At 49.1% G+C, this 26,771-nt stretch overlaps 2 protein-coding genes across 9 annotated transcripts in view; one reads left to right on the top strand and one right to left on the bottom strand.

Annotated features, from left to right (window-relative positions):
* The first annotated feature begins 4,753 nt into the window (after window positions 1-4,753).
* Window positions 4,754-19,121, top strand: ALAD (aminolevulinate dehydratase). Of its 6 annotated transcripts, none has more exons than XM_058445207.1 (13): window positions 4,761-4,859; window positions 9,604-9,726; window positions 12,159-12,344; window positions 13,290-13,340; window positions 13,837-13,933; window positions 14,523-14,658; window positions 14,780-14,863; window positions 14,963-15,051; window positions 15,637-15,692; window positions 15,780-15,867; window positions 15,942-16,028; window positions 16,360-16,489; window positions 17,109-19,121. In XM_058445207.1, the coding sequence occupies exons 3-13, from the start codon at window positions 12,205-12,207 to the stop codon at window positions 17,168-17,170; spliced, it is 1,020 nt and encodes a 339-aa protein (XP_058301190.1). In that variant the 5' UTR covers window positions 4,761-4,859; window positions 9,604-9,726; window positions 12,159-12,204; the 3' UTR covers window positions 17,171-19,121. The 6 variants fall into 6 exon arrangements, with proteins under 6 accessions (XP_032020829.1, XP_032020828.1, XP_058301190.1 ...); XM_058445208.1 differs by lacking the exon at window positions 9,604-9,726 and adding an exon at window positions 6,143-8,744 and having other exon boundaries at window positions 4,762-4,859; XM_032164938.2 differs by lacking the exon at window positions 9,604-9,726 and having other exon boundaries at window positions 4,754-4,859.
* A 2,117-nt stretch (window positions 19,122-21,238) lies between these two features.
* BSPRY (B-box and SPRY domain containing) overlaps window positions 21,239-26,771 on the bottom strand; it is a 35,042-nt gene continuing 29,509 nt past the window's right edge. Inside the window, exon 7 of one of the 3 annotated variants that reach the window (XM_058445202.1) lies at window positions 21,239-22,992. In XM_058445202.1, coding sequence (XP_058301185.1) covers window positions 22,858-22,992 — 135 coding nt within the window. In that variant the 3' untranslated portion in view covers window positions 21,239-22,857. The remainder of the gene's footprint in view (window positions 22,993-26,771) is intronic. The other 2 variants (XM_058445204.1, XM_058445203.1) reach the window with 2 other exon arrangements.

The following is a 26,771-nucleotide window of genomic DNA, read 5'->3' as shown; positions in this document are numbered from 1 at the left end:
ACAGGTGTGAGCCACCACGCCTGGCCTTAATTTTTTTTTTTTAATTTGCAACAGGGTCTAGCTGTGTTGCCCAGGCTGGTCTCCAACTCCTGGGCTCAAGCAATCCTCCTCCTGCCTTGGCCTCCCAAAATACTGGGATTACAGGCATAAGCCACCACACCCAGCCCTAAGTATTAACTCTTAAACCCTATGAAGCAGCACTGCTGTTACCTCTATTATCTCTTTACCACAGTACTATATCACCTGTCTAATCTACATAGCTTTTTCTTTTTTATTTTATTTTGAGACAGAGCCTTGCTCTGTCACCCAGGCTGGAGTGTAGTGGCACGATCTTGTCTCACTGCAGCTTCCGCCTCCCGGGTTCAAGCAATTCTCCTGCCTCAGCCTCCCTAGTAGCTGGGATTACAGGTTCCGGCCACCACATCCAGCTAATTTTTTGTATTTTTAGTAGAGATGGGGTTTCACCACATTGGCCAGGCTGGTCTTGGTCTCGAACTCCTGACCTCAGGTGATCCACCTGCCTCGGCCTCCCAGAGTGCTGGGATTACAGGCGTTCCTTTTTTTTTTTTTTTTTTTTTTTTTTGAGAAGGACTTTTGCTCTGTCGCCCAGGCTAGAGGGCAGTGGTGCCATCTCGGCTCACTACAACCTCTGCCTGCTGGGTTCAAGAGATTCTCCTGCCTCAACCTCCCGAATAGCTGCGATTACAGGCCTGCGCCACAGGCCTGCGTGATTACACACCTGGCTGATTTTTGTATTTTTAGTAGAGACAGGATTTCACCATGTTGGCCAGGCTGGTCGCGAACTCCTGACCTCAAGTGATCTGCCTGGCTCGGACTCCCAAAGTGCTGGGATTATAGGTGTGAGCCACCATGCCCGGCCAAATCGATATAATCTACATAGCTTTTTCAAATTATAAATTTATAAATAACATTTCACAAAGATACAACCCCCAATACTCATTAGATCTAATAGCTTTTTCCTTCACAGTAGAAACATCCTTTCTTAATTTCCATGAACACTACTCAACTCCTGTGGCTTCCTTTAAGCTCAGTCCCCTGCCTCATCTCCACTTCCCCTAGCCTCATCTGTGGATTACTTGGCACGTGGATCTTCCTGGAGCATTGCTGGGTTACAGACCCTCCTTGTTTCCTATTAAATCAAATCTATACTTAAACCTATTATTCAAAGCCTGCATGAGAAGGGCTCGCCCTGCTACCTATTTTAACCTGCCACTCTCTAACAAGGCTGTGTGCTCTAGTCAACGATGAATCCCCAAAAGAACTCTTCCATATGGCTTTAGTTAATTCTGCCCCATTCATCACCAAACTTGGACTACCTAAGAAAAACGTTTCCTGAAAATAGGGACTATTACTTTAAAACTACAGAATTTGGCCGGGCGTGGTGGCTGACACCTGTAATCCCAGTACTTTGGGAGGCTGAGGCAGGCTCATCACGAGGTCAGGAGTTCGAGACCAGCCTGGTCAATATGGGGAATCCCTTCTGTACTAAAAATACAAAAATTAGCCAGGCATGGTAGCCTGTAGTTCCAGCTACTTGGGAGGCTGAGGCAGGAGAATCGCTTGAACCCGGGAGGCAGAGGTTGCAGTGATCTGAGACTGCGCCACTGCACTCCAGCCTGTGTGACAGAGCAAGACTCTGTCTCAAAAAAAAAAAAAAAACTACAGAATTTAACAACTGGGAAAAATTTTTGACATCATCCACCAGTTTTCCCCCCATCACACTTCTATCATTACTGTAGTGGTATCTGGACTTTTCAAGTTCCTTACTAGGCTAAGGTAATGTTTCACTTTTTTACCATGGCCCTTCATGCCCAGAGATTCTGATTTGGATTCGGGAGGTAGGAGGGTTCTCGTCCCAACCCATTCAAAGCTACTTTTGCAGCCTAACCTCCTATTTTTACTGATAGGAAATTGAGGTTCTTCAGAGAGAAGTGACTTGCTCAAGATCTTACCACGAATTTATGAAAACTGGGATTCTGTTCCAATGAACTTTGGCCTTGCTCCGTTTTTTTTTTTTTTAATAAGCTTTTTATATTTCAACAGTTTCTCTACTTATGTCCTTTTTCGATTACAGGGGCCAACTCAGAATACCACATTGCATCTAGTGAACTCACTTTCTAAGACTGAGATGAAATTCAAAGAACATAGAATTAACCACTTTTAAATGAGCAATTCAGTGGCATTTAGAACATTCACAATGTTGTGCAACCACTACCTCTATCTAGTTTCAAAACATTTTCCTCAGACCCTGGCAATCAGCAGTCTGCTTTCTTTCTTGTTTCTTTTTTATGCTTTTCACAGCATTTAGCACAATGCCATATACCTACCTAGGAGACACTCAGAATAGTTTAAATTTTTTATTGAAACACAACATACATACTAAAAGACACAAATAAGTGTGGAGCTTAATGAATTTTCACAAATTAAACACAGCCATGTAACTCACACCCAGACCAATAAACATTAACTGCATCCAAAGAAACCTCTTTAGTCTCCCCTTGCCGCCTTTTTTTTTTTTTTTTTTTTTTTTTTTTTTTTTTTTTTTTTTGGAGACAGGATCTTGCTCTGTCACCCAGGCTGGAGTATAGTGGTATGATCACAGCTTACTGCAGCTTTGACCTCCCAGGCTCAAGCAATCTTCCCATCTCAGCCTCCCAAGTAGCTGGGACTACAGGTGTCCAGCACCATGCCCAGCTAATTTTTGTAATTTTTATAGAGACCGTTTCGCCATGTTGCCAAGGTTGGTCTTGAACTCTTGGGCTCAAGCGATCCACCAGCCTTGGCCTCTCAAAGGGCTAGGATTACAGGCGTGAGCCACCACGCTCAGCCTAATCTCCCTTTCAATCCTCCCCATCTCCCCAGTGGAAATCACTATTCTGAGTCCTAACAGCACAGCTTAATTTTGCTTGATTGTGTAGTTAATATAAATGAAACCATATTATATACTCTTTCGTGTCTCACTTCTTTTACTCAACAATATGCTTAAGATTTATTCATATTATTGCATTCACAATACTGAAAGATTAAGGTAAAATGTTTCAAAAGGTGGAGGCTGGGGGGAGAGTGGGAACAGGTCTTTCAGTCAAGAACAAGAAAAGACATGGGGGAAATAGGCTACACCAAACAGCAACATTTTAAAATTTCCCATTCTATTTGGGTTCTTAGATGGTTCTAATTATTTTTAGTTATCAATAACCTCAGGGAGGGAACGGGTGTCAGGAAAGAAATGTCGGGCAGGGAATCTAGTAAAAAACAAATAATTGCCCCTATGGAGCGTGGTTATTAGCAGGCATTGCAGAAAGAGCCCAATGTAACATGGGGCAAATTATTTAATCTAGCTGGCAATTGTTTTCCCAGTCCGTAAAGTGAGAATAGTAACATCGTTGCTGTCAAGATTAGATAAATGAATGTAAAATGCATGGTGCTGTCCCTGACTCTTTAATGCACAGCAAACATTATTTGCTTTCTACCCCATTCCTTGTTGAATACAGATCAGAACTCTAGTAGCTGGAAACTAAGCAGTGCCATATTTCCCTAGCCTTACGCCGCTATGCCCTCTAAATTTAAAATATAAAGTATACAACAGGTTTGGGGTACAGATTTTGAGAAATTTTAAAAAAAAATTTTTTTTTTGAGACAGAGTCTCCCTCTGTCACCCAGGCTGGAATGCAGTGGCATGATCTCAGCCCATTATAACCTCCGCCTCCCGGATTCAAGCGATTCTCTTGCCTCAGCCTCCCGAGTAGCTGGGATTACAGGAGCCCGCCACCACGCCCGGCTAATTTTTTGTATTTTTAGTAGAGACAGGGTTTCACCATGTTGGTCAGGCTGGTCTCGAACTCCTGACCTCAAGAGATCCGCCCAAAGTGCTGGGATTACAGGCGTGAGCCACCGAACCGGGCTGAGAAATAAAATCTGAGGATAAGTGTAATGTAACCCACTAATGTCCTCTACATTTCAAAGTCAACTTTTCAATAATCCCTGAAGAACGACTTGAAAGGCATTCCTTCGCTAGGGCGATGATACCCGATCGCTATTTTACCCATCTAATCCTACTAGTTTACCCAGGTCCCATAAGCCTCACCAGATCCCTCTTGCCTCTGCACATCTCCAATCTCCATACAGACATTTGATCGGATCTATCATTGTACCTACCATAGGTCTGATGCCCCTATCAAGACTTGGAGTTTTCCTAAACGCCCATGTCTTTCACATCACATCTCTCAACTCATAGCATTGCCGTACCCTGATAAATAAATGACGTTGGTACAAATTTTCTCTGAAAACTTGGAAGCCTGGCGCTGAACTCAACAACTTTAGCTTAGTCCGCAAGAATGGACTTAGCTAATACTGTGTTAGGCATAATGGTGCTGTTTTAACGGCTTTGACATCCAATTATTCTTTCACCAAGCCATTAAACAGAGCCAAGTTTGCCCTAGGCTGGGAAAAGGAATGCTGTGAAGTGAACCCTGGGCTGTAACCGCCTCCGAGGCCGGCTCACACCCTGGGACCCTCCCACGCGGTTCCTGCGCCCCCTCGTGGCCTCCCTCCTGCGGTTCGCTGCACAGGCGCAGGGCCCGGAGCGGGGACGGGCGGGCCCTCCAGGCCCTTGACACACCCAATTGGCTAGGCCAGGTTGCGTGTGGGCGGGGCCGCGGCTGGAGCGGAGGAGCCCCCCAGAAGAGCTCCTTCAGGGGGCGTGGCCTGGACTGTGGAGGGGGCGGGCCGTGGGGAAGCTGCTTCCGGGTGAGCCCCCCCCGCTCTTACGCGGTCTCTGGGAGACCTGGGCGGGAGACAGCGGTGAGAGGAGCAGCGGCCGGGAGCCCTTAGGGAGGCAGGTGAGCGGGGGCTGGATGCGGGGAGATGGCGGGCTTGGAGGGCGGCTCCAGGGCGAGGCGGGGACTGTGGCACCAAGAGTCCTGCGTCCCCAGATTGTGCTGTGCGCCTGAAGCCCTGGCGGTGCAGCCGTGCACGGAGTCCCGTGGAGCATCTGTTTGGGCTGGATTGTCCCGCTCCAGCCGGGGTTGGGGGCCCGGGTTCGGAGCTTCGCGCCTCTTCTCTGGGGTTCACCCTCTCGGATACTGCTTGGGCAGACTCCATCGAGGCAGAGCCCGAGGTGCGGGTGGTGGTTGGTGGGGGGGTAGGGAGGTGAAAACAATAACAGCCGTTTTGTACTAAGCGTTGCGTGCATTGACCATTCATTTATTTTATTTATTTATTTATTTTTGAGACGGAGTTTCGCCTTGTTGCCCAGGCTGGAGTGCAGTGGCGCGATCTCCACTCACTGCAACCTCCGCCTCCCGGGTTCAAGCGATTCTCCTGCCTCAGCCTGCCAAGTAGCTGGGATTACAGACGTGTGCCACCACGCCAGCTAATTTTTGTATTTTCAGTAGAGATGGGGTTTCTCCCTGTTGGTCAGGCTAGTCTCGAACTCCCGACCTCAGGTGATTCGCTCGCCTCGGCCTCCCAAAGTGCTGGGATTACAGGCGTGAGCCACCACATCCGGCCTGACCCATTCATTTCTTACAACAACCCATTGAGGTGGGTTCTAGTCCCCATTTACTAAACGAAGAAACTGAGGTCACACAACTAGAAAGCTACAGAACTAGGATTTGTACCCACATCTATCAGACTCCAGAGCCCACACACTTAACCATCCTGCTGCCAACAGCAGCCAGGCCCAGAGTCTGGCTCACCCAAAGCTCTCCACAAGCCCAACCTGCTGGGAAACAGATTTGATATCTATCCTTAAAGTATGGAGGAGTCATGGTGGGCACTGAGGACTGGGCTGCTGGAGACCTTCCCCCAGATCTGCCGCTGACCCACTGCGTGATCCTGGGCCTGTGTCTACCCCTCTCTCAGCCCAGTTTCACCCTTGCTTCAGTGATACGATCAGCAAACTTTAAGAAGCCTCTTAGCCAAGATATTCTAGGATTCTGGGAATGGCAGCTTCTCCTATGTCTAAATGGCTAACCCCAGAGGCGATCAGGCTCTTCAAAGCCCCAGGGCAAGGCTGGGGTCTCATTCTTCTCTTTAATCCCTGTGTCTAGCACTTCAGCAGGCCCATAGTAGATATTCAAGAAATGTGGGTTGGCTGAATAAACACTTCATCTCTTTTCAGAACTGCATGACAGCCGCTCTCCTGGGCCTTTGTGGGGCTTTGGATTTCTCAGTTCTGGCCACCTTCTACCTAGCTGGCTCTCCTGACTGCCTCATCCCTGGCCAGTGGCAGAGCCTGCCAAGGCTGGCAGCAGGTCCTAACCCTCTGTGCCAAGACCCACAGCCTCTGGAATCCTCAGCATAGTATAACTTGGGGGGGTTGGGGGTGGCACATGAGTCTCTTAGCCCCTCCTGGTGGCAGCGCTCAGGGCCCAACTTCAATTACTCCCAGTTTGGGGATGTTGCCTTCCATAGGAGGAGATACTTTCATATTAAATCTGAAACACTTTTTTTTTTTTTTTTTTTTTGAGACGGAGTCTCACTCTGTCGCCCAGGCTGGAGTGCAGTGGCGCAATCTTGGCTCACCGCAAGCTCCGCCTCCCAGGTTCACGCCATTCTCCTGCCTCAGCCTCCGGAGTAGCTGGGACTACAGGCGCCCGCCACCGCGCCCGGCTAATTTTTTTTTGTATTTTTAGTAGAGATGGGGTTTCACCGTGGTCTCAATCTCCTGACCTCGTAATCCACCCGCCTCGGCCTCCCAAAGTGCTAGGATTACAGGCGTGAGCCATCGCGCCCGGCCTAAATCTGAAACACTCTTATCCTTCACTGTCCCCTCTTCCATGAAACCACCCTTGACTCAGAGACACAGTCCCTCTGACAGCACCTGGTCCACCCCCTACGCTGGCAGCCAGGTGGTGATTATTTTGTTTTTCCTCCACCACATAACCTGCTGGAAGGCAGGGACTCCACTTCAGAAATCTTGGAAAACCCTGTGGCCCACAAGGGTTTGAGCGCATATTCCCATCTGGTGAGGTGCAGAAGGCACAGAGCTGTGCCAGGACATCTGGAAACCCAGCCGCACTCCTAATAGTAATAAAATTAGCTACATGTTTACTGTGCAGCTACATGGTGCCAGACACCTACCTCATCCCTATCAATAATCTCCACAGCCTTGCAAGTTAGAGATATCATGCCTATTTTGTAGATTATGAAATGAACACTGAAAAGTCAATGACTTTGCCCAGAATTACACAGCAGAGCATAGACCAAACCTGGGACTGTCTGACCCTGAAACATGGTTCTTTCTGCACCGCCCTATACTCTGCGTCCCAGCAAAGCTAACCTGTCTGATGTGGGTGGGCAGAGGTGCTGGACCTCCTGGTGGCTCGCTCCTGTCTTCAGTGTGGTGATGTCACAGGGATTTAAGTTGTGGTTTGCAAGCTCGCTTGATTTGGGAGAAGTGCCCTCCCAGTCTGTGAAATTCTCCCAAACTCTAAGGGCCTTTTTGCAAAGCAAAACCCATCCTGCATTTGGCTCTGCCAATATGTGATTCAGGGGGTGTTTTCCCACTCAGAGTGGAGGGGGAAACTCCACTTATTAAGCACCTCTTACAATGGAATGACTCTATGGTGTAGGTATCAGGGCACTGAAAGAGAAGCCAGGAGCTGCAGGGTCAGTTTATAGCTCTGTATGTCACTCGCTGTGATCTCCAAAAGTCCCGTTGCCTCTCTGTACCCCATTTTCCACATTAAAGTGTAAGGGATTAAACAGGATTGGCAATTTTCAAGCTTTTAATATTTTCAGCACTAACACCCGTTTCTCAAATCAAATCTGTCTCTGAATCTTAAAATTCAAAAACAGATCAAAGTGGACTGCTGTAGTGAGACTGTTCCCTTTACTCTAACCCTGCCCCGGTCTCAGGCTCCTAGGCAGCCCTGCCCCAGGGTTTCTGTTAAGCAGGAGCCAGTTGTTCACTTGAAGTCAGGAGTTGAGACCAGCCTGGCCAACATGGCGAAACCCTGTCTCTACTAAAAATACAAAAATTAGCCAAGCACGGTCATGCGTGCCTGTAGTCCCATCTACTTGGGAGGCTGAGGCAGGAGAATCGCTTGAACCCAGGAGGTGGAGGTTGCAGTGAGCCGAGATCGAACCACTGCACTCCAGCCTGGGTGACAGAGCCAGCCTCTGTCTCAAAAAAAAAAAAGAAAAGAAAAGGAAAAAAAACTCCTGGCAGACATGAGAGCAAAATCAAGTACGAAATGGGCAGCTGGGACCTCATATCTACTGAATAATTGTCTGTTTGGAGGTTGAGACATGATTGGGGAGGCCTGGCCTGCCCCTGTGTCAGGTGATGGGGCTGGCCCACCCAGGGGTGTGGCAGCAGGGCTGGCCCCTGTGTGACTTGTGATAACCCCATCCTACCAAGGAGGAAGACTGGATAAAATGGGCCCCTGAGATGACTGGGGGCAGCTAAAGGGGCCTAAGAGACTATGGGGAGAAGGGCAGCCAGTTCCTAGGCAGGCCTGCCCCACTGTTTCTGATAAGCAGGAGGCAGTTGTTCCCTCAGCCTCCTGAAAGCAATGAGGAGTTGAGGCCATGGGAATGCAGCTTTGGATTCCAGAAGCCAAGGACCTGTTACAAAGGTGGTTTTCTGGGAAGCAAATCAGAGGGATTAGACCTGGCTTCAACATCTGACTTGACTCCAACCTACCAAAGGATCTCCCAGTTCACCTAGGAGTTAACACACCAGGGTTCTAGTCCTTTTACTCGCTGTGTGGCTTTGGGTAAGTCCTTGCCCCTCTCTGGACCTTGAGGTCCCATTCATACAAAAAGCAGTTGGACTCAGGCCTGTCAGCCCCCATTTTTGTGGCTCTTCCCCGCCCCTCCCCATCCTTTGGCTATGGGATAGTCTCCCAGGCACCTCCAAAAGGAAGTGTCTAAAACAGAGCTCTCCACCTCCTCTCCAAGCCCAGCTCCCCACTGCCCTCTTCCTGCCCTGTCCCTGTCTCCGCTGCCCTTTGGGTCAGGCAGGCAGGCCTAGAGAATCCGCCCTAAGACACTGCCTGTTGGCTGCCTTAAGACGCCCCTTCCTTCTCTGCCCGCAGCCTCCCCAGCCTCTGCATTCCTCTGCTTCCCGTCTGCTCTGCTCAGCCTGCAGGATTGATCTTCCTAAAGCCAGGTGTCAACCAGGCCACTAACCCTACCCACTGCTCAGAAATCTTCCCACAGCCTCAGCCTGGCCCCCTCTCATCCACCCCCTCCATACACACTTGCCTTGATTGCCTCCTCAGCTCCTCAGAACAGTCCACAGCCATCCTCCTTCTGCACCTTTGCCCCTTTCTTCCCTTCCTAAGGAAATATTGGCCCCCTTCTCTCCACCAGGCTGAACCCACTCATCCTGCAAAACCAAGTTCAACGCCCTGGCATTTTCTTTTTTTTTTTTTTTTTTGAGATGGAGTCTCACACTGTCGCCCAGGCTAGAGTGCAATGGTGCACTCTCGGTTCACTGCAACCTCTGCCTCCTAGGTTCAATCGATTCTCCTGCCTCAGCCTCCAGAGGAACTCTGACTACTGGTGCACACCACCACACCCAGCTAATTTTTGTATTTTTATTTTTATTTCTATTTATTTATTTATTGTGAGATGGAGTTTCTCTCTTGTTGCCCATGCTGGAGTGCAATGGCACGATCTCGGCTCACTGCAACCTCCGCCTCCCAAGTTCAAAGGATTCTCCTGTCTCAGCTTCTGAAGTAGCTGGGATTACAGGTACGTGCCACCATACCTGGCTAATTTTTTTTATTTTTAGTAGAGATGGGGTTTCGCCATGTTGGTCAGGCTGGTCTCAAACTCCTGACCTCAAGTGATCCACCCGCCTCGGCCTCCCAAAGTGCTGGGATTACAGGCGTGAGCCACTGTGCCTGGCATAATTTTTGTATTTTTAGTAGAGATGGAGTTTCACCAGATTGGCCAGCCTGGTCTCAAACTCCTGACCTCAAGTGATCTACCCGCCTCGGCCTCCCAAAGTGCTGGGGTTACAGGTGTGAGCCACCACGCCCGGCCCCTGTCTTCTTCTAATACGCCTCTTCTGACCTCCTCACTCCCAGTGGAGCCATGGCTCACTTCTGGTCAGGCTCCATGCACTGCCTCCCAGGACTGTAGTGCCCACTCGATGAGAAATCACCTGTGAAAATACCAGGCGTGGTCTGGCACACAGTAGGTGCTCAAGAAACAAATGTTAATGCCCCAGCTTCCTTCTGTCTTGCATCCACTAATTTGGCATTTGGGACATATTTTTGTACTTCACATAATTAAATATTTACTGTGTGCCAAGGTCAGTGTGTGACAGAGCACTGTGGGGGAGGCAAAAATGAACCAACTCTGGACCTTGCCCTGCAGAAGCTCTGTCTACTGGCACGAGATAAGACAGGTCCACAAATAACTTACATAAGAGAGACTGCAATCTGGACAAGAAAGCCTCAGTGGGAGAGGGAAGGAGAACCCTGTAGATTTGGGTGTGCGGAGGCTGTGGGGAGAGCACAGCCTTTCAGGTAAAGGGACAAGGTGAGGAAAGCAAGAAGGTGTAGCTTGTGCTCGTGGAGCCCAGGAAACTCCTTGGGCTAGAAAAGATTTGGTGGCACTCTACACATAGTGTATGTGTCTGTCTATCTAACATGAATGGTATTATTTTCTCCTATTGGTGTGCATTGTACCTAACAAGAAGTCCATGTCCCAAGTACTTTTCTCTTTTCTTTCTTTCTTTTTTTTTTGAATGAAGTCTTGCTCTGTCACCCAGGCTGGAGTGCAGTGGCGTGATCTTGGCTTACTGCAACCTCCTCCTCCTGGGTTCAAGCAGTTCTCCTGCCTCAGCCTCCCCACTAGCTGGGATTAGAGGCACGCGCCACCACGCCCAGCCCAGCTAATTTTTTTTGTATTTTTAGTAGAGGTGGGGTTTCACCATGTTGGCCAGCTGGTCTCAAACTCCTGACCTCAAGTGATCTGCCCACCTCAGCTTCCCAAAGTGCTGAGATTATAGGCATGAGCCGCCATGCCCGGCCAACAGTACTTTTCTCTAGAGGTAGAATTGCAGGGGATTTTTCTCTTTTTGCTTATCTGCACTTTTCTAAAAGTTCTGCCATGAACACGGGCATTTTTTGTGGAATAAACAAAGTTTAAATGTTGGCTAGATCAGTGCTTCTTAAACTATGCATAAGGTAAGATTAGTTCTTTTTTCTTTCTATTTCCAATTTATTGATTCTTTGATAAAATGCAACAAAATAAAATTATTATTATTTTTTAGAGACAGGTCTCCCTCTCTCGCCCAGGCTGGAGTGCAGTGGTGCAATCATAGCTTACTGCAACCTTGAACTCCTGGGCTCAAGCGATCCTCTTGCTTTAGCCTCCTGAGTAGCTGGGACTACAGGTGTGGACCACCACACCTGGCTGATTTTTAAACTTTTTGTAGATATAGGGTCTTGCCATGTTGCCCAGGCTGGTCACGAACTCCTGGGCTCAAGCAGTCCTGCCACCTCAGCCTCCCAAAGTGCTGGGATTACAGGCGTGAGCCACCATGCCCCGCTAGAAAATTATTTTTTTGGCCAAGCACCATGGCTCACACCTGTAATCCCAGCACTTTGGGAGGCCGAGGCAGGCAGATTGCTTGAGCCCAGGAGTTCGAGACCAGCCTGGGCAGCATGGCAAGACCTCCATCTCTACAAAAAATACAAAAATTAGCTGGGTGTTGTGGTGCACACCTGTAGTCCCAGCTACTTGGGAGGCTGAGTTGGGAGAAACAGTTGAGCCCGGGAGGTCAAGGCTGCAGTGAGTCGAGATTGCACCACTGCACTGCAGCCTGGGCGACAGAGACCCTGTCTGAAAACAAAAAGAAAGAAAATAATTTTTTTTAAACAGTCATTGCTTGCTCAGAGGTTTACTTTAAAAGATAATAATGAACAAAAAGCAGTCACATAAAATACAAGCCCAAATTTTATATCATTAGATTCTGATTGTCATGAAAGTTTCTAAAGACTTACTTTCATTTCTCAACTTACCTTGTTGACCAGCAGGGATTGGTGAACCATGCTGTGAGTAGCATTGGGCTAGAGAGAGGGGAGGCAGGAATCTGGAAGAGCTGTCTTCCAGATGTGACCATCTCCTGAGGACAGGTACTATGTCTCATGTGCCACCCATCACCCCCACAGACAGCCTGCAGCCAATGCCCCAGGAGCCCTCAGTTCCAACCAACTGATGCCCCTGTGCCCACTGGCCCACACCATGCAGCCCCAGTCTGTTCTGCACAGCGGCTACTTCCACCCACTGCTTCGGGCCTGGCAGACAGCCACCACCACGCTCAATGCCTCCAACCTCATCTACCCCATCTTTGTCACGTGAGTCTCCAAGAATGGGCCAGGCCTCTGCTCTGCTGGTTGGGGTTGGGGAGGGAGTGTTGACTGGAGCGGGCATCACTATTGCTGGGGGTGGCAAAGTGAGCTGTCAGCTTGAAATTCAAGGTACTGGAAGCAGCCTATTTGGATTAAGGACAGGAATCTTAGGAACTAAACAAACTTTGAAAGAACTCATTCATCCCATTTGGAAAATTAGAAGAATAACCGTTGCCTGCCATTCCTGAGCTCTTGCAATAAGACAGAAGCTGAGAAGGTGCTCTGTAGGTTGTAAAGTGCTATGTACCTGTAAGAGATGGCAGTCGTGATTGTTAATAATAACGCAGACATTTACTGAGTACTTACTATGTACGAGGTACTATGCTAAGCACCTACACACATTATCTCATTCAATTCTGAGAGCATTTGTATGAAGAAGGAGTAGCTATTCTCTAGAACATCAGCTCCATGAGGGCGGGGATGTTTGTCTATTTTGTTCACTGTTGTATCATCAGGGCCTAGAACAGTACTTGGCACATAATAAGTACTCAATAAATATTTGTTGAATGAATGAATTAACCACGCATGATACAGATGAAGGCCTAAGGCTCAAAGAGATGATAGAACTTGGCCACGGTCACCCAAGCAGTAAGCGGCTGGGATAGAAAGCAAAGACCTGCCGAATTCAGAATCCAAGTTCTTAACCACTTAATTCCTTCCTGTAATTACCGTTCTTTTAGCTAGTGTTGTCACTGTTATTCTTGTTGTTCCTATTATTATTTCAGGCCCTGGGCTTGGCCAGGCAGGGAAGCCAGGCACTGGATCCCATCCTTCTCCCACCATCCTTACTTCCATATTTCTTCCCTGCTTCCCAACCATCCCTCTCAGTCGCCCCCTCACCACTGGCCCTTCCCACAGCCACCAATCCATATCCCACCCCCGCTCTTGCAGGGATGTTCCTGATGACATACAGCCTATCGCCAGCCTCCCAGGAGTGGCCAGGTAGGAGACGTGGAGTTGGGGGGCCAGGGGGTGGTGGAGGGAGAGATTCCACAGGTGGAAGTGCTGGGAGGCAGAAGCAGACCTAGGAAGTAGAAGATGCGGACAGGCAGAGACATTAGCTCAGTAGAGGAAAGGGTTTCCCCGGGGCCAGAGCTGTTCCACAGCGGAAGGGGCAGCCCCATAAAGTAAAGAGCTACCCATCACCCAAGGCGTCGTGGCAGAGGCTGTTGCAGAAGGGAGCTGAACTGCAGATGGGAGTTCAAAAAGAGGGCCTCGAAGGAGCCTTCCACAGCCGAATTCCAGAGCTCTGCTGCTCAAGGCCTCGGTCTTCCCTCCTATTTAGTGGATGCATCCCTGCCCCTTCCTGTCCTGGGGGCTTGAGCCCTCCTGGTGCCATATGCAGCTTGGTTTCTAACAGAGGCACAGTGTGGTGGGGTCCGGAGGACCTTTGCCTGGGACCTGCCTTCCTTCAACCCCTCTACCCACACCCACACAGGTATGGTGTGAACCGGCTGGAAGAGATGCTGAGGCCCTTGGTGGAAGAGGGCCTACGCTGTGTCTTGATCTTTGGCGTCCCCAGCAGAGTTCCCAAGGTGAAGAATCAAAGGAAGGGCTAAGAAGGGAGGTTGCGCTCACGCCCGTAATCCCAGCACTTTGGGAGGCCAAAGTGGGTGGATCACTTGAGCCCAGGATTTTGAGACCAGCCTGGACAACATGGCAAAACCCATCTCTACAAAAAATACAGAAGTTAGCTGGGTGTGGTGGTATGTGCCTGTAGTCCCAGCTACTCGGGAGGTGGAGAGGTGGGAGGATCGCTTGAGCCCAAAAAGTGGAGGCTGCAGTGAGCCAAAATCGCGCCAGTGCACTCTAGCCTGGGCGACAGAGCAAGACCCTGTCTCCAATAAAAACAGAAAAAGGAAGGGAGGTTGGGCGAGGGTGGACTGAGGGTCCACACTGACTGCATCCTCACTCCCACATTGTGCTGGCCCTGGGGCCACAGGTGAATGGACATGGTCCTTGCCCTTAAGTCAGCACCCATGTAGGGTTAGTCCTCTGTGCTTCCTTATCCAGGGGCTGTGATGATGAAGGAGAAGGCCAGGGCTATGCTCTGTGATGGCTGCCGTCCTGCCTTCCAAAGCTACATGTAATAGACACACTGCTTTGTCCCTCCCCTGCCCCTAGGACGAGCGGGGTTCCGCAGCTGACTCCGAGGAGTCCCCAGCTATTGAGGCAATCCATCTGTTGAGGAAGACCTTCCCCAGCCTCCTGGTGGCCTGTGACGTCTGCCTGTGTCCCTATACCTCCCATGGTCACTGCGGTGAGTTCCCTTCCTCCCACCAGCCCTGCTGCCACCCACACTCCTACTGCCCACTTCTCACCAGGGTGGGGACAGGCCAGGGCCCAAGGTGCTCCCCAAAACCCAGTCATCTGTCCTGCAGGGCTCCTGAGTGAAAATGGAGCATTCCGGGCTGAGGAGAGCCGCCAGCGGCTGGCTGAGGTGGCATTGGCGTATGCCAAGGCAGGTGAGTGAACCACCAGCAGGGATGGGCACCTCTGGGTCAGGGAGGTGGCAGAGTGGCTAGGAGGTCCCAGAGTTCTGAAGGCCACCCTCTGCCCCCCAGGATGTCAGGTGGTAGCCCCGTCGGACATGATGGATGGACGCGTGGAAGCCATCAAAGAGGCCCTGATGGCACATGGACTTGGCAACAGGGTAAGGGCAGGGAATGCAGCACGGGGCCGGCAGGAGATAGTCTGCACTAGCCCTGCCCCCGTGTCTGCTAAGAATCACAGAACTGTCGGGCGTGGTGGCTCACACCTGTAATCCCAGCACTTCGGGAGGCTGAGGCAGGTGGATCACTTAAGGTCAGGAGTTCAAGACCAGCCTGGCCAACATGGTGAAACCCCATCTCTACTAAAAACACAAAAATTAGCTGGGCGTGGTTTCAGGCACCTGTAATCCCAGCTACTGGGGAGGCTGAGGCAGGAGAATCGCTTGAACCCAGGAGGCAGTGAGCTGAGATCATGCCACTGCACTCCAGCCTGGGCGACAGAGCTAGACTCCATCTCAAAAAAAAAAAAAAAAAAAGAATCACAGAACTGAAGACAGTGCTGGATGAGGCTTTGGGGAACCATGTCAACCTCTAGGCCTCTGACAGGGAAATCAAGCCCAGCACTCCAACAGGACCAGAACACAGGCAGTGTCCTTCCCAGCCTAGGTTCTTTCTCTCCCTGCCACATCACCCTGGGACACCTGGCAAGGGCCGAATAAGTCAAGACCCCCATTGTCTCCCCATAGGTGTCAGTGATGAGCTACAGTGCCAAGTTTGCTTCCTGTTTCTATGGCCCTTTCCGGTGAGCAGGGGTGGGCAGGGGTCTGCTGTTAAAGCCCTGGCCCTTTGGCCCAAAGCTGGAGCCCACCCTGACGACTCTGCTTTGCAGGGATGCGGCTAAGTCAAGCCCAGCTTTTGGGGACCGCCGCTGCTACCAGCTGCCCCCTGGAGCACGAGGCCTGGCTCTCCGAGCTGTGGTGAGTGACTAGGACTTGAGCCCCACCCTCAGCCCCCTCCCAGGCACCACCCACACTCTACCCTCATCCCTTAGGACCGGGATGTACGGGAAGGAGCAGACATGCTCATGGTGAAGCCGGGAATGCCCTACCTGGACATCGTGCGGGAGGTAAAGGACAAGGTGAGCACAGGTCCGAGGCAAAGGGGGCTCAGGGGGCTGGGACAGAGTTTTTCACAGACTCTGGAATCTCAGAGTCGGAAGCAGTTTGCCCTTGAACACGCATCCTCTCCTCCCCCTCCCTGCCCAGGAACCATCGTGGCCTTCTATGTCAGGGCTTGCAGGAGCCTCAAACAGCCCTGCTCTAACAGTTCAAGAGTGGGCCAGGCTGCCAGCCGCAGTAACCCAGGACACGGGGCTCAAGATGGTCACAGATTGAGCAGGGGGGAAGGGACGCTCCCAGAGCCACATCCACCCTCCATTTCAGCCTGTCTCCCTGTCTGCTTCCCTGCAGCACCCCGACCTCCCTCTCGCCGTGTACCACGTCTCTGGAGAGTTTGCCATGCTGTGGCATGGAGCCCAGGCTGGGGCATTTGATCTCAAGGCTGCCGTACTGGAGGCCATGACTGCCTTCCGCAGAGCAGGTAGGCAGGCAGGGGTGGGGTGTTTTGACCTGCACCACAGGGACTGATAAGCACTCTGCCTAGATCGGGGAACGAAGTCCTAAGAGCTTGGAGTCTTATTCCAGGAATTACTAGTGATCTAAACAGACACACATTGAGGAAGAGATATGGAACTGCAGCATAGAACACGGCCCGGTGAAGCAAGCAGAGCCCTTCATTCATTTTTGGTTGTGAGAACGTGGGCAAGCCACTTCTCTGAACTTCAGTGTCCTCACCCATAACTGGATAACTGGGGATAAGATACCTGGTGCGTGGTTGTCTTGAGGATTAAATGAGGTAATATCACTCCATAAAGGGGGCTCATTTTGTTAGAATTGCACACCAGCATGGGAAGGAACTTGCCTCTTACCTATTTCCTTTACTGTGCATTTTATTCTTTGGTAAACTGAGGCCCCAAAAGAGTAAATGAGTTGCCCAAGAAATAGAATTGCCCAAAGCCGGGCTCTGTCTCATGTGGTGTGCCCACAGGCTGTGCCTCTTCATGGCAGCCTTCTTCCCCGCCTGGCCTTCGCATCGCAGAAGGTGTGCTCAGAGCTGATCACCGTCCCCCCAGCAACTTTCTGCATCTCTCCCAACACAGGTGCTGACATCATCATCACCTACTACACACCGCAGCTGCTGCAGTGGCTGAAGGAGGAATGATGGAGACCGTGCCAGGCCCAAGAACTAGAACTTTAAAATGTTCCCGGGGCCTCAGAGAAGTGAAAACCAAAGTAAATGCTGCTTTTAGAACTGTGCCCTCATGCCCTCTTCCTGCTCACATGCTAGCAGGGCCCAGCAGCCCTGGGTGGTTTTGCCAGCATGCTAACTCTTGTAACTCGCAGCTGCATCCTATGAGCTCTCCCAAGCTTCCCCACCCCTCCCCTGGGTCAGCCGTGAGGCTCACCTTTGCCACCCTCAGCTTTTTCCTCTGGTGTGGCTTCAGCTTGAAAGCAACCTGGCGTCGGGGGCACAGCCTTTGGGGCCTGGCTGGGAGAGGGTCTTGGAGCATTAGGGAAGAAGAGAGCAGTGAGATCTTGGGGCATGAGAAGCCTTGGAATGCTTCTGGCAGCAGAGCTGGGTGTGGGAATGAGGCCTAGATCAATATCCCTGGGTTAGAGTTGAAATTTGCTGCAATTCCACTGGAAGGCATTTCCCACAAGGCCGGAGGTTGCCAGGCTGCCTGAGGTCTCCTATTCTACTCTGAACCATAAACCCAGAGAAGAATTACTCATTAACCAGCAGAAATACTGCCTGAGGATCAAAACTCAGAGGCAAAGAGGGAGTTCCTGACTGCTAGAGATGCCACCACCACAAACACTTTTTATTCAAGAGATACTTTTTGAGAATCTCTGCTCTGTACGTAGGTTCAGTGCTGGGTCCTGGGAATACAGCAGGACAGACCTCAGCTTGTCTCTTCATAGAGATTATACAAAGAGAATAGGGGAGACAGCTAAGAAGAAAACAAAGAAATAAAGCAGTTACAAATTGTGATAAGTGCTTTGAAGGAAAGAAGGGGTCTGAGACAAAGAACAACAGGGAAGGGGCCTCTCTTGAAACGGTAGTTGGGAAGGAGGCAGACATGCACCAGTGATGTGGTGACAGGTGCTGTGGAGGAGGTCACCAGGACCTGACCTGCTTTGAAGGATCAGAAAATACTTCCCTGAAGAACTGACATTTGAGCCTAGACCTGAAGGATGAGCCATCAAGCTAAGACAATTGGGGAAGAGCATTCCAGGGAGAGGGAGGAGTTGTGCAAAGGCCCTGGGGCTCCTTCTAGCTGGAGGAATGCAAGGCTAGCCTGTCTGGAGCACTGAGAGGATGGCCTGAACTGAGTGGAGAGAGACAGACCAGGACCAAACCATGCAGAGGTCAAGGGCCACATTCACCTTTTCAGAGTGACTCAATCAAATTTGCAGTTTGTAAAAGTATTTTAACAGCTCTGTGGCAAAGTGCAAATGAAAAGTCTTGATGGCATGGACTGGAGCGGGGACAGTGGGGATGGAGAAAGGGGAATGGATTGTGGATGTGTTTAGAAGGTAGATTAGATGTGAAGGATGAATCTGGCTTGACCTTCTGGGTGGCTGATGGGCCATTTACTGAGATGGGACAGCCTGAAAGAGGAACAGAAGCAGGGTCAGGGTGGAGGGAGAATACTAAACTTAGCTTGAGACATTTTGCAATGAGGAAGCTATATCTAGAGAGTTTATGTGACTCACCTAAGGCCACTCAACAAGTTTTGGCAGAACTGGGTTAGAACCACACAGAAAACAGCCAAGCTGGGATTTGAACCCATGTAGTCCAACTCTAAGGCCTCTGCCCCTAACCACTGTGCCATACCACCTCCCAATAATCAGCAGTAAAATTATACGTCTAACAATGTTTTACAGATATCCCTCCATTTATGTGATGGGTTTGCATCCTGATAAACCCATCATAAGTGGAAAATATGATCATAAGTCAAAAATGTATTTAATATACCTAACCTACCAAACATAGCTTAGCCTAGCCTGCCTTAAACATGCTCAGAACACTTACATTAGCCTACAGTAGGCAAAACTATCCAACACAAAATCTATATTGTAATAAAGTTATAAAGAATTTTGAATCAAAATTCAATATCTGAAGTACAGTTTCTACTGAATGTCTTGTTTCATACTGTTGTAAAGTCAAAAATTGTGAGTTGAATGATCATAGTTCGGGGACCATCTACAATTAGCCCCAGTTATAGGGGGAGACCAGGCACCTACTTGGTTGCAAGTGATGGAAATCCAGTTCAGTAGCGAAGAAGGACATAATGGGTTTTCATAACTGGATTGAAATAAGGACAAGTGTGGTTGGACCCAGGGTCAAACCCCATGGAGGACTCTGTCCCTTTCTAACTCGTCTGTGTTTGCCCCAGCTTTATACTCAGGTGGGTTTTTGCCACTTGCCAGCAACATGATCCTCAATAATTCTAGGCTTAAATAGTCATTAAGATTTGTAATCCCAGAGAAAGAGCCTTTCTGTCCCATCACTCACACAGCAAATCTCGAGGTCTCTGATTGGGCCTGTTCAGGCCACATGGTCCACTCTTGGCTCAGTCACTGTAAACAATGGGATGGGAGATGGGGGCGCCACGATTGACCAGGTAGGCCTCATTACACAGAATGCTGTCTTGGACTGAGCTTTTGCACCTGTGGCCTCCTTGGCTTGGAATGCTTTTCCCCTAAATCTATATGGCTGTCTCTCTTGTTAAGATCTAGCTCAAAGCGTCCCTTCCTCCGAGAAACCTGACCCAACACCCAATCTAAAGTCATTCTTGAAGCTGGGCGTGGTGGCTCACACCTGTAATCCCAGCACTTTGGGAGGCCAAGGCAGGCGGATCACTTGAGGTCAGGAGTTCAAGACCAGCCTGGCCAACATGGCAAAACCCCATCTCTACTAAAACTACAAAAAATTAGCCGGGCATGGTGGCAGGCGCCTGTAGTCCCACCTACTTGGGAGGCTGAGGCAGGAGAATCACTTGAACCCGGGATGCAGAGGTTGCAGTGAGCCGAGATCGTGCCGCTACACCCCATCCTGGGCAACAGAGTCAGACTTTGTCTCAAAAAAAAAAAAGTCATTCTTCAGTCACTCTGTATTAATCAGGATTCAGGTTCAGTGGATATAACAAAAGCCGAAATAATGATAGCTTGAGATGAAAATTTACTTCTAAGCAATCCAGGGCTGATATGTCAGCGATATGTTGTGAGGGGTCTCAGCTCTTGCCTTGTTCTGTCATCATCAACATATCTTGGCCTCCATCTCATGAACAAAGATGGCTGGTACTGGGCACAGTGGCTCACATCTGTAATCCCAACACTTTGGGAGGCTGAGATGGGTGGATCACTCGAGTGCAAGAGTTTGAGACTAGCTTAGGCAACATGAGGAAACCACGTCTCTACAAAAAATACAGAATTATCTGGGTGTGGTGGCGCATGCTTGTGGTCCCAGTTACTCAGGAGGCTGAGGGAGGAGCGAGCCCAAGAGGTCAAGGATGCAGTGAGTCGTGATTGCGCCCCTGCACTGTAGCATGGGAAACAGTGTGAGACCCTATCTCAAAAACAAAACAAAACAAAACAAATGGCTGGGCCAGTTCCCATCATCAGGTCCTCTTTCCAGCCAGCAGGAAGAGAAGAGCAAGTGGAGGGCATGACCCTTCTTTATAAAGTCATGACCCAAAAGTTGCACACATCATTTCTGTCTACACACCCTTGTCTCAAATTAGTCACATGGTCATGCCCAGTTGTAAGGGAGGCTGGAAATAGTCTAGTGGGCCAGCCATATGCTTAACTAAAACTCAGGAGTTCAGTTACTAAGGAAGATGGAGAGAATGGATAGTAAGGCAAATGGCCATTTTTACCTAATGGAGGTTCTTAGGATCACAGAAACAGTGGTCAGAATATTAAAGAAAAAAGATCCTTAGAGACTATCTAGTTAAACACTCTGATTTTATAGATGGGGAGACAGACCCAGAGAGGTGACCTGTCCAAAATCCGACAGCAATCTAGTCAGTGGCAGACCAAGGCTGGAATTCAGGTCTCTTAACTCCAAGCCCAGTGCTCAAAACTCGGGAAGGAGCTGGGCATGGTGGCTCACACCTGTAATCCCAGTGCTTTAGGAGGCCAAGGTGGCAGGATTGCTTGAGACCAGGAGTTCAAGACCAGCCTGGACAACAAAGCAAGACCCCATTGCTACAAAAAAATTTTTTTTCAATTAAAAATAAAACTAGTGAAGGGATTCATTTTAGAGGGACTTTAGCTTTATATGTATTATTTCTATTCATCTATTATATGTAACAAGGATATATTCATGTGTGGCTATGTAAATAAAAAATGAAAACCAATACATATATGAAAAAGTGTTATCTTCATTAGTGGAGAAATTCAACTTAAAACCACAATGAGATACCACAATACATCCACAAAAGTGCCTAATACTGGCTGGGCGCAGTGGCTCATGCCTGTAATCCCAGCACTTTGGGAGGCCGAGGTGGGTGGATCACAAGATCAGGAGTTCGAGACCAGCCTGGCCAACATGGTGAAACCCCGTCTCTACTAAAAACACACACACAAAAAAACAGCCAGGTGTGGTGGTGCGCGCTTGTAATTCCAGCTACTCAGGAGGTTGAGGCAGGAGAATTGCTTGAACCCAGGAGGCGGAGGTTGCAGTTAGCCGAGATCATGCCACTGCACTCCAGCCTGGGCAACAGAGCAAGACTCCATCTCGAAAAAAAAAATGCCTAAAAATGCCTAATATTACAAGGACAATGGCACAATGTCAAGTGTTGAGAATGTAGAACAACTGGAACTCTCAGATATTACTGGTACATCCGTTCAAAATGCCTGGCTCCACAAGAACAAAAAAAAGAAAGAAAGAAAGAAAGAAAACAAAATGTCTAGCTCCAGCCTGGGCAACACAGTGAGACCATATCTCTACTAAAAAATAAAAATAAAATTAGCAGGGCGTGGTGACACACCTCGTGGTCCCAGCTACTTGGGAGGCTGAGGCAGGAGGATTGCCTGAGTCCAGGAGTTGGAGGCTGCAGTGAGCCATGTTTGGCCTGCACTCCAGCCTGGGCTACAGAGGGAGATCCTATCTCCAAAAAAAAAAAAAGAAAGAAAAAAAAAGGTCTGGCCCTATCTACTAAAGCTGAACATATGCATACCTTATGACCCTGTGATTCCACACCTAGGTATTTACCCAACAATATTTACCCAACAGTACCTATGTTCATAAGAGACATGTTCAACAGCGTCCATAGCAGCATTTTACGATATATGTAATAAGGCCAGGCATGGTGGCTCATGCCTGTAATCCCAGCACTTTGGGAGGCTGAGGTGGGTGGATCACCTGAGCTCAGGAGTTCAAGACCAGCCTGGCCAACATGATGAAATCCCATCTCTACTAAAATACACAAATTATCCGGGCGTGGTGGCAGGCACCTGTAATCCCAGCTACTTGAGACGCTGAGGCAGGAGAATCGCTTGAACCTGAGAGGTGGGAGGTTGCAGTGAGCCAAGATGGCGCCACTGCACTCCAACCTAGGCGACAGAGCGAGACTCTTGTCTCCAAAAAAAAGAAAAAAGAAGTGTAATAAACAAAATTGGAGATAACCCAAATGTTCATCAACAGTAAAATGTGGTCTATTTATATAATAGAATATTAAAGGTGTGAGAGTGGATTAACTACAACTACACATAGCAACATAGATGTATCAAATACAATTTTGAGCAAAAGAAGCAAGGCATAAAAGAGTGCCTGCTATATTATTCTGTTTATATACAGTTCAAAAACAAGTAAAACTATGCAATTTGAAGTCAAGATAGTTACCTTTTTGGTGGTAAGTGACTGGAAGTGGACAGGCTGTGGAGGGTTCTGGAAGTTGTTCTTTTTCTTGGTCTGCGTGCTGGTTGCATGGGTATGTTCACTTTGTGAAAATTCACATTTTGCATATTGGGAGACTGAGGACCAGAGAGAAAAATAATTGAATGGAGAGCTCACAGACAGACAGATGGCAGAGCTGGGACCAGAACCTAAGGGGTTAGGTTTTCGTGACCCTGAAAAGTAGACAGTATCAGACATTCTGGATTCTGTGAAATGCAGTTGAACCTCTGGTCTCCCAGTTGCCCTTCCCACCCCCACTTCTGCTTCATGCTTATAACACAAAACCAGTTTTGCAAGTGAGTCCCCAAGTGAGTCGGGCTCTCTCTTGCAGGGCCAAAGTCTGTGACTCTGCACTTCGTGTTTCTTCCTAGGCCTGAACCCAGTGAACAGACCAACTTGGAACACAGGAGAAAGTTTTGTTTTTTGTTTTTAAGAGTTGAAAGGAAGAAAATTAGGCCAGGCACAGTGGCTCATGCCTATAATCCCGGCACTTTGGGAGGCCAAGGTGGGTGGATCACTCGAGGTCAGGAGTTCTAGACCAGCCTGGCTACATGGCGAAACCTCATCTCTACTAAAAATACAAAAAATTACCCGGGCACAGTGGCGCACGCCTGTAATCCCAGCTACTCAGGAGGCCGAGGCAGGAGAATCGCTTGAACCTGAAAGGCAGAGGTTGCAGTGACCCCAGATCGCATCACTGCACTCCAGCCTGGGTGACAGAGTGAGACTCTGTCTCACAAAAAAAAACAGAAAAGAAAAGAAAAGAAAAAAAAGAAATAGGCCAGGCGCGGTGGCTCATGCCTGTAATCTCAGCACTTTGGGAGGCCGAGGCAGGCGGATCACCTGAGGTCAGGAGTTCAAGACCAGCCTGGCCAACATGATGAAATCCTGTCTCTACTAAAATACACAAATTATCTGGGCGTGGTGGCAGGCACCTATAATCCCAGCTACTCGGGAGGCTGAGGCAGGAGAATTGCTGGAACCTGGGAGGTGGAGGTTGCAGTGAGCTGACATGGCACTATTGCACTCCAGCCTGGGGCAACAAGAGTGAAACTCCGTCTCAAAAATGGAAGAAAGAGAGAGAGACAGAGAGAGAGCGAGGGGGAGAGAGAGGGAGAGAGAGAGGGAGGGAAGGAAAGAGGGAGGGAGGGAGAGAGGGAGAGAGGGAGGGAGGGAAGAAGGGAGGAAGGGAGGGAGGGAAGAAGAAAGGAAAGAAGGAAAGGGAGGGAAGGGAAGGGAGGAGGGAGGGAGGAAGGAAGGAAGGAGAAAGAGAAAGAGAAAGAAAGAAAGACAGAGAAGAGGGAGGGAGGGAGAGAAAGAAAGAGAGAAAGAAAAAGAAAGGAGGGAGGGAAGAGGAGAAAGAAAAAGAAAGAAAGAGAAAAAGAAAGAGAAAGCAAGCAAGCAAGCAAGAAAGAAAGAAAAAAGAGGGAGGGAGGGAGAGAGAGAGAAAGAAGGAAAGGAGGGAGGGAGGAAGAGAAAGAAAGAAAGAAAGAAAAAAAGAAAGAAAGAAAGAAAGAAAGAAAGAAAGAAAAGAAAAGAAAGAGAAAGAGGAATGAAAGAAAATTAGATAAATGTTTGTGTGCTGCTAGAAAACTATGTCATAGCATAACCAAAACTGTCACCTCAGCAATCCCTGGGGAGTGAGATGGGGTGGGGAAGCCCTTCTCTCCCTGCCCCAAGGCTACTGCCCTTGTTCAGTAAGCAGGCTGAGGCCCCACACCCTTCTCCTTGCCAGTTCCTCACCTGGAGTACTTTCCTTGATCTTAACCTGACAACCTCCTTCTCACCATTCAGATCTTTGTTCCTCCCTTGACCACCTCATCCAAAGAGATACCCTGTCACTGTTCATAAAATGATTCTTTTTTTACCGCTTCCACTTCTCTCTCTGAAATCACCTTGTTTATTTATCTACTCAATGGTTGTCTGCCCCTCCCATGTCCCATGCAGGCAGGAACCACCTTGTTTCCCACCGAATCCTCAGAGAAGGACAGTGGACACAGGGCCACAGATGTTAGGTGGTCAATGAATGAGGTTCGGTGTGGGGAGGGGGCGCCTGGCTTTTTACTTTGTACACTTTTGTATTTTGCATTATTATTATTATTTCTCGAGACAGAGTCTTGCTCTGTCACCCAGACTGGAGTGCAGTGCTGTGATGTCAGCTCACTACCACCTCTGCCTCCCGGGTTCAAGCAATTCTTGTGCCTCAGCCTCCCGAGTAGCTGGAATTACAGGCGCCTGCCACCATGCCCCGCTAATTTTTGTATTTTTAGTAGAGATGGGGTTTCACCATGTTGGTCAGGCTGGTCTCAAACTCCTGACGTCAAGTGATCCACCAGTCTCGGCCTCCCAAAGTGCTGGAATTACAGACGTGAGCCACCACACCCGGCCTGTTATTATTTTTTAACAAGATGGGGTCTCACTTTGTTTCCTAGGCTGGTCTCATACCCCTGAGCTCAAGGGATCCTTCCACCTTAGCCTTCCAAAGTGCTAGGATTTCAGGCATGAGCCACTATGCCCAGCCCTGAATATGTTTGTATTTTTTTTTTAACAAGGAGAAAAAGCATATACATTTATTTGATCACAGTTTTTTGTGACATGGGAGCTTTCAGAATGAAGAGCCACAGATACAGAGGAAACTGTCCATTTTTATGCTTAGGTTCAACAAAGTGTGCATGGCCGTGTATGTAGGGAAAAGAAAGAGAGATCAGACTGTTATTGTGTCTATGTAGAAAAAGAAGACATAAGAAACTCCATTTTGACCTGTACCCTGAACAATTGCTTTGCCCTGAGATGCTGTTAATCTGTAACTTTGCCCCAACCTTGAGCTCACAAAAACGTGTTGTATGGAATCAAGGTTTAAGGGATCTAGGGCTGTACAGGACGTGCCTTGTTAACAAAATGTTTACAGGCAGTATGCTCGGTAAAAGTCATCGCCATTCTCCATTCTCGATAAACCAGGGGCACAATGCACTGCGGAAAGCCGCAGGGACCTCTGCCCTGGAAAGCCGGGTATTGTCCAAGGTTTCTCCCCATGTGATAGCCTGAGATATGGCCTCGTGGGATGGGAAAGACCTGACCGTCCCCCAGCCCGACACCCGTGAAGGGTCTGTGCTGAGGAGGATTAGTAAAAGAGGAAGGCCTCTTGAAGTTCAGATAGAGGAAGGCCTCTGTCTCCTGCCTGCCCCTGAAACTGAAGGTCTCGGTATAAAACCCGATAGTACATTTGTTCAATTCTGAGATAGGAGATAAACCGCCCTGTGGCGGGAGGCGAGATATATTGGCAGCAATGCTGCTTTGTTATTCTTTTCTCCACTGAGATTTTTGGTGGAGAGAAGCATAAATCTGGCCTGCGTGCACATCCAGGCATAGTACCTTCCCTTGAACTTATTTGTGACACAGATTCCTTTGCTCACATGTTTTCTTGCTGACCTTCTCCTCACTATCACCCTGCTCTCCTACCGCATTCCTCTTGCTGAGATAGTGAAAATAGTAATCAATAAATACTGAGGGAACTCAGAGACCAGTGCCGGTGCAGGTCCTCCGCATGCTGAGCGCCGGTCTCCTGGGCCCACTGTTCTTTCTCTATACTTTGTCTCTGTGTCTTATTTCTTTTCTCAGTCTCTCGTCCCACCTGATGAGAAATACCCACAGGTGTGGAGGGGCAGGCCACCCCTTCCGGTGTAGAAACAGGCCTGCACAAAACGCTAATAGACTGAATAGAGAAACCCACCAAGACCCATCTGTGTAAATTCTTCTTGGCCTCTCTGTGCGGTCTCCCTTCCTCCAGGGTATGGGGCAAGACCCTCTCAAAGGGGCCTGAGTGGTGGAGGCTGTCTTATGACCTGTCTTGCCTGAA

This window comes from Hylobates moloch, unplaced genomic scaffold, assembly GCF_009828535.3.
Source record: "Hylobates moloch isolate HMO894 unplaced genomic scaffold, HMol_V3 SCAFFOLD_10, whole genome shotgun sequence".
NCBI classification, from domain to species: Eukaryota; Metazoa; Chordata; class Mammalia; order Primates; family Hylobatidae; genus Hylobates; species Hylobates moloch.
The sequence above is the reverse complement of the archived record's forward strand: the minus strand, read 5'-3'. Positions and strand labels throughout refer to the sequence as shown.

Coding starts and splice junctions, on each gene's coding strand:
- ALAD (XM_032164937.2), top strand. CDS start 12,311: ATGCCTCCAACCTCATCTACCCCATCTTTGTCAC. Junction 13,934..14,522: donor TCCCCAGCAGAGTTCCCAAG/GTGAAGAATCAA, acceptor CCCTGCCCCTAG/GACGAGCGGGGTTCCGCAGC. Junction 15,693..15,779: donor TGTTTCTATGGCCCTTTCCG/GTGAGCAGGGGT, acceptor TCTGCTTTGCAG/GGATGCGGCTAAGTCAAGCC.